Source organism: Filicampus tigris, chromosome 7 (genome assembly GCF_054856515.1).
Source record: "Filicampus tigris isolate MCC_2025a chromosome 7, RoL_Ftig_1.0, whole genome shotgun sequence".
Taxonomy (NCBI): domain Eukaryota; kingdom Metazoa; phylum Chordata; class Actinopteri; order Syngnathiformes; family Syngnathidae; genus Filicampus; species Filicampus tigris.
Genome location: NC_141223.1, coordinates 9,109,742 through 9,122,386, shown reverse-complemented (window position 1 = coordinate 9,122,386; position 12,645 = coordinate 9,109,742). Strand labels below are relative to the sequence as shown.

General features: G+C 40.1%; 1 protein-coding gene across 1 annotated transcript; it reads left to right on the top strand.

Annotated features, from left to right (window-relative positions):
- The first annotated feature begins 98 nt into the window (after window positions 1-98).
- Window positions 99-11,479, top strand: LOC147144690 (A disintegrin and metalloproteinase with thrombospondin motifs 8-like). The gene is made up of 9 exons (XM_086036666.1): window positions 99-1,043; window positions 2,471-2,710; window positions 4,619-4,751; window positions 4,838-5,005; window positions 5,767-6,059; window positions 7,781-7,964; window positions 8,397-8,569; window positions 8,868-9,043; window positions 9,508-11,479. The coding sequence occupies exons 1-9, from the start codon at window positions 309-311 to the stop codon at window positions 10,247-10,249; spliced, it is 2,844 nt and encodes a 947-aa protein (XP_085892792.1). The 5' UTR covers window positions 99-308; the 3' UTR covers window positions 10,250-11,479.
- Window positions 11,480-12,645: the final 1,166 nt, after the last annotated feature.

The following is a 12,645-nucleotide window of genomic DNA, read 5'->3' as shown; positions in this document are numbered from 1 at the left end:
ACCCTCACCGCCCCCTCTCCTCCTGTCTGGAGAAGAACAAAACGTATAAATAGACCCGCTGTGTCCAGACTGCAGCGAGTTACGCTGGTGAGTGACACGACAAGGACCGAGCTCGGTTCGGAAACAGTCACCCACACTAGCATTACAAGCAGACACACTTTGACCAAGACTGACGTTACAGGACTCAAAATTTAACGTGAGAAGCTTTCAAGAAGAGTTCTCCTTAACTCCTAAAGGCAGAATCTTTGTCGAAGATTTAGGAGCATATGTGATAAATTCGCCTTGAAACCCAATTTGACTTGCAGAAGATGTGCCCCGTTGCTTGTTTGCTGCTTTTGTGCGTCTTCCATCCAGCGCTGTCCACTTGGTTTGAATCCGAGGATGTTGTACCTGTTCGGATAAACGGAAGAGTCAGCGGTCGCTTTTGGAAAAGAAGCGAGGACCAGGCGAGAGTCATCCTCAGCGCTTTTGGCAAAGAGTTGACCCTCAATCTTATTCCCGACAGCAGTTTCATCTCACCTTATTTTACCATCCAGCGCCTCCGAGCCAAAGACGTCGAGGTGTTACGCAGCGCTGAGGGTGCGCAACCGTCTCTGGGTGGGGAGCTCCTCAATTTAATCAACCGGACGGGTGAGGGGGAAGGACAGCTGAGAACCTGCTTTTACTCAGGAAACGTTGATCAAGATCAACACTCGCTTGTGGCTCTGAGTTTATGCTCCGGCGTCTATGGCTCCTTCATAACGGAGGGGACAGAGTACCTAATTGAACCCAAATTACGTGGAGGCTTTGGGTCACGCTCGGCTGAACAGCTGCATGTGATCAAGAGGAGGACATTGTCCAAAAGCCACGGTGTCCCTTTCCTATTCGATCACGCGGTCGAAGCAAGTGGACTAGAGAAACACAAGTGGGAAAGTTTTACGCGTGATGGCAGTGGCGCACAGAGGGAACCTCGCCGGAGACGCTTCGTTTCCGCGCCACGGTTCATAGAGACCCTGGCAGTGGCAGATCCAAGCATGACCCATTTTTATGGGGATGAAATAAAGGTCAGACACTCTCTCCTACGCGCAGTGTATTTCTCCTTTGATAACGATTCAGTCCATATTTTCCCCCATAAAGTTACAATTATGCTCAATTAAACTAGCAACAAATGTATTGATGCTTCGACAAAATAACATTTTGGTACTGATGGTGCTTTAATTCTCTGTTTTGCATTAAAGAAAAAGGTCAGGCAGTAAAAATGCACCAAAAATGCTTCAACGCATTCCTCAGGACTTGATCATGATTTGGCAGCGGGGCAGCAGCATCATGGAAGATACGTCACATGATTCATAACTTAACTATGTAAAGTGCATTCCATGGGAATCAATAGCAAAATCAATGGTGCATTTCCTGTTTGCACAAAATCTTGACATTTTAACAGTTTTTAGCTGACAGTAGGCTATATATTGCCACAATGTGACCAAATGATTGGCCTATTATTGACCAAAATCTACAGAAATCAGACTCTAACAAACGAGCATCAGACAGTAAACTTGGGTTGTGTTTGCCATGATAATGATGCCACACACTAAGTCATATACCAACACAGGCAGATTGGACACTTGTCACAATATGCATAAAAAAAAATAAAAAAAGAAAAGTAAAAATTGATATCCTCAGAGGTACATGTAGCGCATGGCACAGGACAATATTGACAGTGTTTTACTGGTTCTGAAAAAGAAAAAAAAAACACACAGTTGGGAAAGCATGCTTCACATAAAAGTCATGGCTAGTGAACGTAAGATTATTTGAATATAAGTCTTTCCAGTGTCAAGTCCAGATAGGCAATCAATCTCAATTATTCACTTAGAACAAAACATGGAGAAGAGTCTAAATATTCCACATTACTTGGAGACTTTGTGACATCTGCTCCTCTCATTCCCTCCAAACGACTACACAGTTTATTGGAAGGATTTCTATTTTGATGAAAAAAAATGACAGCACACAAATGTAGCAACAATGGAATGAAAATACACCTACGACAAATGATACAATACAGTATTCATGCTCAGAATATGCATTCTCAATTTGTTTTGTTTGGCACGGTGGACAGTCATCATTATCACATAGCAGCTGAGTGATTAACATGACCATTTTTTTCAATGACACGTTTAGTCTTGGCTATTCTTTGTAACTCTATCAATTTAGATTGTAATTCAGCCCCAAAACTATCACTTCCTCCAGATTAGAATGATTCCCTATTCTTATTCCCGATGAGTAGATTTAAATAAAGAAATGAAAACATCCATTTTCTCATGCGCCCTGTAAAAGAATATCATTCGTCAGAACATCTACTTAGACTTCCAAACAGAAACGCCAATCAACAATTTAATGTAAAAGTATTTGATTTACACTGAATCTCTCAAAAATATTTCCATGAACTAGTTCTTTGCCGTTTACCTTTCAAACTTTTTTTTCTTCCTTTCCACAGCACTATATTTTGACCTTAATGTCAATGGCTGCCCAGCTATACAAGCACCCCAGCATAAAGAATTCTGTGAACTTAGTGGTAGTGAAGTTGCTGGTGGTCGAGGATGAAGAAGTCGGGCCAGAAGTCTCCAGCAATGGAGGTGTAGCTCTGAGGAACTTTTGCTCCTGGCAGCAGCTCTTCAACCCACCAAGTCAGCGTCACCCAGAGCACTACGATACTGCCATGCTCTTCACCAGAGAGGTAAGTGGCAAATTTGGTGGATATCTTTGACCTTTAATAACAAAATCCAAGAAAATGTATAGGGTAAGCAAACACCAGAAACCAACATTTGTTATAAGCAACAAAAAAACTGCAGTGGCTTAGCAATTCTCAAAGGTGATTAACCGGAAATTAGAGAAGGTCCAGAAACCAAAAAGATCATTTCAAATTGATTGTTTTGCATTTGCTGAATAATAAAATGCACTTTCTTTTCGGTTAGCACTCATAAATTAAAGTGGTCCAAGAACGGCTCCTTGGGGGATCCTCACAATTTATATTAATAGGACCATGTCATGCATGGTAAAGGTAATGTTGCAAATCTAAATCCCATCTTCAAGAAAATGTAGGCTTGTCTTGCCTACTCAGACCCAAATGACCCACTGAGTCATGTGCTTACATAAGCTTACATAAATCTCCTAAAATGATGTGTGCAACAAATAGGTTGTTTCCGCTTTTTGATAGAAGAGTTCAATTGTGACCTATATCTTTGCTACTGTAACAATGAAAATTTCCCCACTGTGGGATCAATAAAGGCATTCTTAGCTTATCTTATCTTAATTCAATGAGAAAAGGCATCGTTTTTGCAAATGCAGTTTGTGTTTTTCTCTCCATTCACACTGATATATGACTTGAAATGAAAAGGATGCAAGGCTCCTTAAGGATGAGCTAACTTTAGGACCTCCACAAATCAACCCTGACATGATGAAGCCGATGGTGCAGCTGGAATGCTTAGCCAGGTTCACTTTCAGATGCGTATGTCATTTATTCCAAAGTCACAGGAGCCTGTACTACGCGAGAATCATTTTGGTTCCCCACATTGTTGCATGCAGTGAAAACATGCGACTTGTGTTGTACGTGATTATTGAACTTTTCTAGTCCCTGTTTTACAAATGTAATATTGTGCCGTAACTCGCAGGCATAGATGTCGGGCTAAATACATAAATGGCAGTTGCTTTTGAGGAACAAGATGTACAAACATGCTTAGCAGTGCTCAACCGCAGCTCAAAACCAGATGTGATGTCAATTACAGTGGATTGTGAATATTTGGGAATGTGTCTAAAGTAGTTTTCATTTTGATTGCATAATATATATATATATATATATATATATATATATATATATATATAAACCTCTCTTTCCAAAGGTAATGCTTTGTTTTGATTTTTATTCACAGATGTATTGCATTCTCATTTTTGTTTATCAATGTCATTGTACTTTACAAAACAAACACAGTGCACAGTAGTGAGTGTTGTTTCCAAAATCTCTTTTTGTTTTAGCTACAAACAGCAGTGCTTGAAAACGGGTGGTAATTCACAGTTTCGTTCTGAAGAAGGAGATCATGTAGAAAATGCCACAAAATCTGTTTTGTACCAAAAACTGACATTAAAAAGTATTTACATAATGTTGACATAGTTCTACAGTATGAAAGGTAGAAATCACTGTGTATGGTTATGAGTTAATTTGGAATTAGACAAACACTGAGATGTTGGTAAATCCTTTCCACTTCATTAATATCTTTGTGAAGGCATTTTCTCATACAGCTCTTACGTTGGATCACATTAGACTCACAAACATGATTTGATTACACTGCGTTGGGGGTGCCTTGTGCTGAGTAAATGATCAAAATACATCACTAGTTATCTAAATGAACAATCGTTTGGCATTGACTAATAAAAGTCCTATTGAGACAATTGTCTGCAGTCGGAAGAATTGCAGCTTCCACTGACATACATTACATTGATATGCGGCACCAGAGAGACACAAAAGCTAATTCTGTCCATCAATTAATTTTTGTCAATCATTATTTCATTGTCAGCATCGGTATGGACATCCTTCCTTTCCTGTCGGAATATTGCTGTTGCAGTGGTCTGTGTTTTCTCTGTGTGACAGGACATTTGCGGACAAAAGAGCTGTGACACGTTGGGTGTTGCCGATGTCGGGACCATGTGTGATCCCAAGAGAAGCTGCTCAGTTATAGAGGACAACGGTCTGCAAGCTGCTTTCACTGCTGCACATGAACTTGGTTAGTTTGTTGGATTTGTGAAGTATGTTTTTTTTGTATTTTGTGTTGTTTTTTTTTTTCTTTCTTGACACTCTTGCCTACTTTAGGTCACGTTCTGAGCATGCCCCATGATGACTCCAAAACCTGCGAGAGGCTGTTTGGGGATCTTGGAGGACATTACTTGATGGCCCCTTTGTTTGTCAGCCTGAACAAAACCACGCCTTGGTCTCCCTGTAGTGCACTCTACATCACAGAGTTCTTTGACAATGGTCATGGTAAGGAAAGTGAATGTGTATATCACTTGTGTTAATATGAGCAAACCCTTTGTCATTGTAGACATCTGTCATGTGCACAGACTCTATGATTAAGTCTGAGTCAGAGGTGAATAACATATACTGGTATTCTTTCTTGACTGTCTTTCCTGCTTTGACATGCCACCCCTATAAATGACAAGCCGCATAGTTCATCTCACACTAGATTTCCTCCTGCTGCCCACACACATCTGGTTTTGAACCAGCTTTTTTTTTTAATTGTTTTTTTTTATTCACATTGCACTCAGTGTTATGTAGCTTTCATTGCTTGTACACTTGCTAGAATTACTGCGAAACTTTTTCGTTCTTTGAGTCTTACTATGCATGGACTTCTTCCCGTTTGCCCTCTTGAGCCAAAAGAAACAGCTGGTGTCAGCAAAGTGGTCTTTATCAGTTGTCTCCAAAGAAAGCCCTCGTGGCAAAACATGTTCATTCCAAACTGGGAATGTTACTCCAGACAAAACGCTCATTGAATGTAATAAAAGCAAATTAGACAGCAATGAATAGTTAGATTCAGACTATAATTACAGACATGCCTATAAAAGCACATTGTATTGATTAATTTTATTACTTCAATATTTCGGACTCAAACTTGAATGTTTTTCTTCTGTTGTCACCACACAAAATGGGATATTCACAAGTACTCTATCGCCACAAAAAACAAGGTCTCCTTCTACCTCAAAGTGATGGGTCTGCTTCAGTATTGCACTGTATTTTCACCACAGGGGACTGCCTGCTGGATGTCCCAGAGAGCAGTTTGCCATTACCGAAGGAACTGCCAGGCACCAAATACCACCTAGACCATCAGTGCCAACAGATTTTTGGAGAGGAATTCTACCATTGTCCCAACACGACAGACAGTGATATTTGCAGCCAGCTCTGGTGCCAAGAGGATGGAACATCCCAGTGCTCCACAAAGAATGGCAGCTTGCCCTGGGCGGACGGCACGCCTTGTAGTCTCAACAGGACATGCCTCCATGGAGTGTGCATGCCGACAAAGGAGGTTCTGGAGCCACTGGTAAGAATAGCAGCATATACAAGGCAGACAAGTTTATATATTTGTATACAGGTATAAATTATGGAATTTGATAACATTAGTTTCATTTTAAAATGCAAGTAAGTTATCAGGCATTATTTGCATGGTGATATTGCGATCTAATGAGATCTCAAACTTCGAATAGGCTATAGTGTAGTGTTTTGTGTCCAGTAGTGTTTTACGGAAAAAAAAATTGAGTCAAAGCTTATTCTGGCACCCGTTATTAATTCTAATGGTTAATCTGAAAGGGACAATGTAGAGTTCAGGAATTTATACGGTATTTTGGGACAGCCTGTAATATAGCAAGTGAATAGGACTGCAAATTATACCCTCAATGCAAAATGTACAGTTAAAATGAAAAGCTCTCTGATAGTGTCAATCAAGTATGCATTACACTCTTTAATGATATCTTGAATATTTTGATAAAGCTCTTGTCGAATAGTTACACTTTAAAATATATCAAGAATGTATTAAATTATCTTTTATTGGATGGACACGCACACTGATAAAAATGATTTTTTTTAGCCATGTAAGTATTACTTTGTAAACATTCACTACAGTTTGTCAATTGTCCACATTTACTTTAAAATTTAGGTAGACTTCTGAGACGACTTGAATTTTACCTGTAATTTTTCTTTACCGTATTTAATCAAATAAATGTAAATGACCTTATCTGGTAAGACTTATTCAGAAAATGTGCTTAGTTTTACAACTGTTTACATCGAGTAAGATTGTTTTTCCACATTCTTTAACCACAACTGCTTCTTTTTTTTTGTTTATGTATTCATGATGTAGTAATAATTGAATTTATGTAATAGCAAGAGATAAGTAGTGGTTTTTTTTTATTTAGTTGATTTTAGCTAAGATTTAGCTTATAGTTTAACCCAGTCCAGCTGTAGTTATTAACAGGAGTCAAATCCAGGTCCAGAAAGTAAAAACCCAGCCACAGTTTGGCCTGACAATAAAGGGGTGCCATGACTCAGTGGTAGCGGTTGTTTCCCAACACATTAAAAGAGCAAACATCTGTCGGATGGTTCTAATGCAGTCGCCACTGTACACCAGGAATCACAAACGTGGTGCCCGTGGGCATTAGTAGCCTGCAGGCCTTCCCAGTAATCAGTCCCCAAGAAGTAGCTTCCAGTTTGAAAAACGATGGTGACCCCTGCTTTAGATATAAATGCCTTTCACTATTGCAATGCTGGGAATTTACAGCAAAGAAAGCATGCAAGAAGTGCGTATACAAAATTATAGTAAATGTACAGCGAGTTCTTGGCGGGGTGTTCTTAAGAAATAGTAGCTGGCTCTGTTTAAATTTAGCCCGGGTACTTTGATAGCTTACCCGTGTGTTCTGATCACACATCTGTTTATGCTCCCAGACACAGTGGCAGCTGTGAGTTGAGCTGTCCCAAAGTCATTAAACCTCTGGAAAAGTCGCACAGCCTTTAAATTGTGCCTCAGCAAGCAGCAGTATGACAGGCTCCACAAGTAGTGAGTGACACATGTAGCAAGAATGTGGGTACAAGCAGACAGGAGACGCGTGCCGCACTTCAACACAGAATTAGCCTGGAGTCACGGCATGCCAACACACTGTAGCCTCAGAGCCAGAAGCCCAGACTGTGGTTACGGCTGCACAGTTGAGACTTCCTGAGGGAACCAACAGCTCTGACTATTGCCTGTTTTTGTCCCTTTTTTCTTTACCACAGGTGGTTCTGGATGGTGGCTGGAGCACATGGGGACCATGGCAACAATGTTCCAGGACATGTGGAGGTGGAGTGGAGTTCTCCTATAGGGAGTGTACGAACCCCGAACCTCAGAATGGGGGCAACTATTGTGAGGGACAGAGAGTTCGGTACCAGTCCTGCAACACACAGCCTTGTGACAACAATGGTGAGACGCAAGCAGGGACTTTATCTGGTTTTGAGCCCCATAATTAATTGATCCACTATACAGTGGATATAAAAAGTCTACACACCCCTGTTTCAATGCTAGGTTTTTTTATATTCAATGCGAGCTCAAGATAATGGATTCTACGTTATTATAATTTGTATAATTGTACTATTGTATTATGTTCATAGTGCATAAATGTCGAATGTATGCATGTGCACATACATATAAAAAATACATCAACTAATTTGGACCACGGAATGAATACCAAATCTGAAAATGATGTACTTTAGATGCCGGAGTAGTTATCTTTTGCTCTGGATTTAGTCTGAAAAGTACAATGTCATTTATTTGTTGCAATGAGTAGTGTCTCGGTTATAAAATATGTCCTGCGGGCCGCTGCCACATCTTTTTTCTTCTTTTTTTCCCTAACAGGCAAAAGTTATCGAGAAGAGCAGTGTGAGAAGTACAACAGCCTGAACTACCTGGATTACAACGGCAACATGAAACATTGGATACCAAAGTATGCTGGCGTGTCTCCTCGGGACAGATGCAAACTGTGCTGTCGGGCCAGGGGCAGCAGTGAATTTAAGGTGTTTGAGTCCAAGGTACACGCATCCAACATCGCATCTTGTTCAAAAACATTCCGAGTGAGAATAAGGATGACTTACAAATTCAAATAATGTAAATCAGATCCGAATTGGCATTCCTCTTTCAGATGATGTGTTATTGCAACATCTTCAAATGGAAATATTGTATTCGTACTGAACCTCGTTTGGCAACGGCTTTACATAGTATCAGTTTGTTCCTATTTAGTACAGTACATTGTCATAAAAGATGATGATCGGTTGAAAATGCCCAAAACTTCTCGTGGACTTTGATCATGTAATAAATATACTTGTGTAGGTAATTGATGGAACACCCTGTGGTCCCGACACCACATCTGTGTGCGTCCAAGGCCAGTGTGTGAAGGCAGGCTGCGATCAGGTGATTGGATCCAACAAGAGAGTGGATAAGTGTGGCGTGTGTGGAGGAAATGGACTTTCCTGCAGGAAGATCACTGGGTCCTACAACAAGGCAATGTAAGTGACTGAACAATATTTTGTTTATTCAATTATTTTACTGTGCCCTGCGACTGGCTGGCGACCAGTTCGGGGTGTAGTCTGCCTTCGCCCATTGACGGCTGGGATAGGCTCCAGCAACCTACCCGCGACCCTATATAGGATAAGCGGTTTGGAAGATGACATGACATGACAATTATTTTACACAAAATATCAATTGTAATATGAATTCAGCATACGGTCAATTATGTGACCCAAACAGTTGACAATAGCTTACTTGAACTAACTTACTTCAAAATTGTCATAATCTACGTGATTGAAATCAGTCACTGGCTGTTACCACATATATGTTTAGTTGGTCAGGGAAAAACATTTTTTGGGTACCAGAACACATTTTAAAAAGGGGCATTTGTGCCACAAAACCTTTTAGGGTGAGGAGGAAAGAATAGACTGTATTTAAATCATGTCTTACTGTTGACTTTCAGCTATGGATACAGTGACATTGTCACCATCCCCGCTGGTGCAACCAATATCGATATCAAACAACGGAGCCTCAGAGGAATCAAACATGACGGGAATTATCTGGCTATAATGAGAGAGAGCGGAAGTTACATCCTCAATGGAAACTTCTCAGTATCGACGGTGGAACAGGACATACCCGTCCTCGGTGCTGTGTTGAAATACAGCGGTTCCTCCACCACATTGGAGAGGATCCAGAGTTTCATGCGCCTTAAAGAGGCCATCATTATTCAGCTTCTGGTCACAGCGGGGGACAGCAGTCCTCCGAAAGTGAAATATTCCTTTTTCATCCCCAGAGATGTTGCTTTTAAGTCCAAAGAGAAGAAGGGCTCTTCAGCATCATTGCATGTGATTCATCCTTTCAGTGCGCCAGACTGGGTGCTAGGAGAGTGGTCTGAGTGCTCAAAGAGCTGCGGTTCGGGGTGGTCCAGGAGGAATGTGGAGTGCAGAGACAGTGCAGGCTTTCTCTCAAGCCTTTGTGATAAAGACCTGAAGCCGATGGACATCAGGGCCTGCGGGGATCAGCCCTGTCCCATCTGGCAGATGGGACCTTGGTCGACCTGCTCACGAACTTGTGGTCAGGGCGAGCGGCGCCGCAGCATTTTCTGTATAGACTACACTGGCAAGACTGTTGAACCAGAAAAGTGTGACCCGAATAAAAAACCTGCGCCTGTCTCCGGAGAATGTTTTAACCTTGAGTGCCTATGAAAAACACAAGTAAACGGAACAATTCCCCTTTTGATCTGACTGCACTTATCAGCAGATTGCATCACATCACATCCCAGTAAGTGCATTTGCCTGAGTATGGTTTTGCCGTCTTATTTTTGGACTGTTGACAACCACTGTTGAAAGTAACCAATGGAAAACTACCTCGGAAATGTAATGAGATGCCATTTATAGATACTAGATAAAGGTGCTGTGTTTTATTTTCTCCACTTTAAATGACAACTAATTTATTGGAGTTACAGCAAGTCTAGCTTTCAGAATATATTTGTAAATTAGCTCTCATTTAGAGTGGGGCTAAGAAAATGGCATTAAGCCTACTATTGTTCAGCATGGTGTAAATATACTGTACTTTTATATGACATACTGTCCTTCGCAGAACTCAGTCCCCCAGGCTGCTTCAATTTTGCGTTTTATCTCAGTTGCTGAAGTAGGTGAGATTAGTGTGTTGTGGTGTTTAAGCTTTCTCGACGTGCCTTGCTGTTTCACTGCTCCTCATTTTTCCTCCTCCTAATTTTCCTTCCTCTGTATTCCAATTGATTTATGTTGAGGATCGTAAATGTGCGCGCGTGTCCTTGTCTCAACATGAGTAGTAAGCCTTTCATTGACTCTAAAATAGGGCAAGATCTTGGGCTCTGAATAAATATCGAAGTACTTTTCCCGAAACGAATAGTTTTCAGTGCCAAACTCCATTTGTAGTAAGTTATACGTTTATTTACACATTGTGTGAAATATTTCACACAAAGAAGTAACCCAAAACAGAGAATTAACCTGCTCTGTATTTTCATTTCTGCTTTATGTTGCAGTTTGAGGGTATCAGGCATTTCCAAACTATCTGCAGTACAACGCATTCATATTTGGGTATTTACACCTAATTTATGGTGCATTTCATGTTATGTGATCACGGTGGTAATTTTTCATCTTCCTTAACAACGGCAACTATCATATCTAAACATGTTTTCAAACTTTTGTTGTGTATTCTTTTATTCTTCGTTCCTGTTAATTTACAGTATGTAATGAGAGAAAACAGAGGGAGCATAAGGCCTATATCCCTTCAATGAAGGACAATACAATTTTATGATTAAAGCTTCCTTTTAAGCTATTTATTTTTTTAAGTTTTTACCTAGTATATGTAATGAACATGGCAGATGCTACTGTCTCAGAAATTGTTTTGTTTGTAAAAATTGTCAAATAAACACATTTATGTCAAGTAGGCAGCTTTGAATGTTTCTGAAAGGAGTCTCTGTGTTGTGCTATTGGTTTGCATCAAAAAGAACGTAACGGGCATTTTATGTGAGTGCGAAAATGTCATCTGTAAATGTTTCTCACTTTGAATCCCCAATGGATTCCAAATGATGACCTTTTTATTTTTTGTTTTCCCCAAATACGTCTGAGACAAAAGTGGTTAACACAAATACCACATAGATAAAATTCCTATTCCTATTACTTTCAAAATAACATTTCATTGCAACTGTAATAATATCGCATTACTGTGAAACATGGAGGGGGTTCAGTTTTGTTTTGGGACTGCATTTTTTTTTGTCAAAGGAACAGGGTGTCTTCAATCTGTGCGGGCACAATGAAATCTCAAATCCATCAAGGAAACTGGAGTACAATGTGCTGCCAAGTTTCAGAAAGCTTGGGCTCAGCCAAAGGTCATAGGTCCTCAAAAAGTACAAAGACCCTCAATAACACCGCTAAAATCACTCAAAAATAGCTAAGAACAAAACACTGGACTATATTCCAAAGTGATCCTTGAAGAGCTCGGATATTAACTCTGTTCAACATCTGTGAAAAGAGCTGAAATATCAAGTCTGGAACCCTTCAAACTTGAGACAGCTGAAGCAGTTTTCTGATGACGATCGAGCCAAAATAAATGTTGACAAGTGCAGAGGTTTTCTTTGAGAGTTGATTGCAGTGCAGCAAAATATTAAGACTACTGTACCATCATTTTGGCACAGGTCTATGCAATCACTGGAGACTTCATGAGATACAAACGCATCATTTTCAAATGTTCCGTCTTACACTCTTCAGACAGGTAGGCTACTTCTTTAAAGTACAACAACACAAATCTCTTAGGAAACACCCTCTATTTCAGTGTTTCATTGTTTGAAATTTTCCTGATTTGTAGATTAATTCTTAAGTCATCAACATTATGAAGAAATATTGATGGAATTATTTGGTAAACAAAAATATTAATCAATACAGAATATGTTCTGGATTAGAGTCATCATGGAGGTACCTTTTAGACCAGTTAACTGCTTTGCTTTGCACATCTCGGTATTTTTTCAATCAGCCTTATGACTTGGATTGACTTTCAGTTCACAGCTGTGCATTATCAAGAGTTAATAGCTTTAATTCCGTGACCTCTTAATGTATTT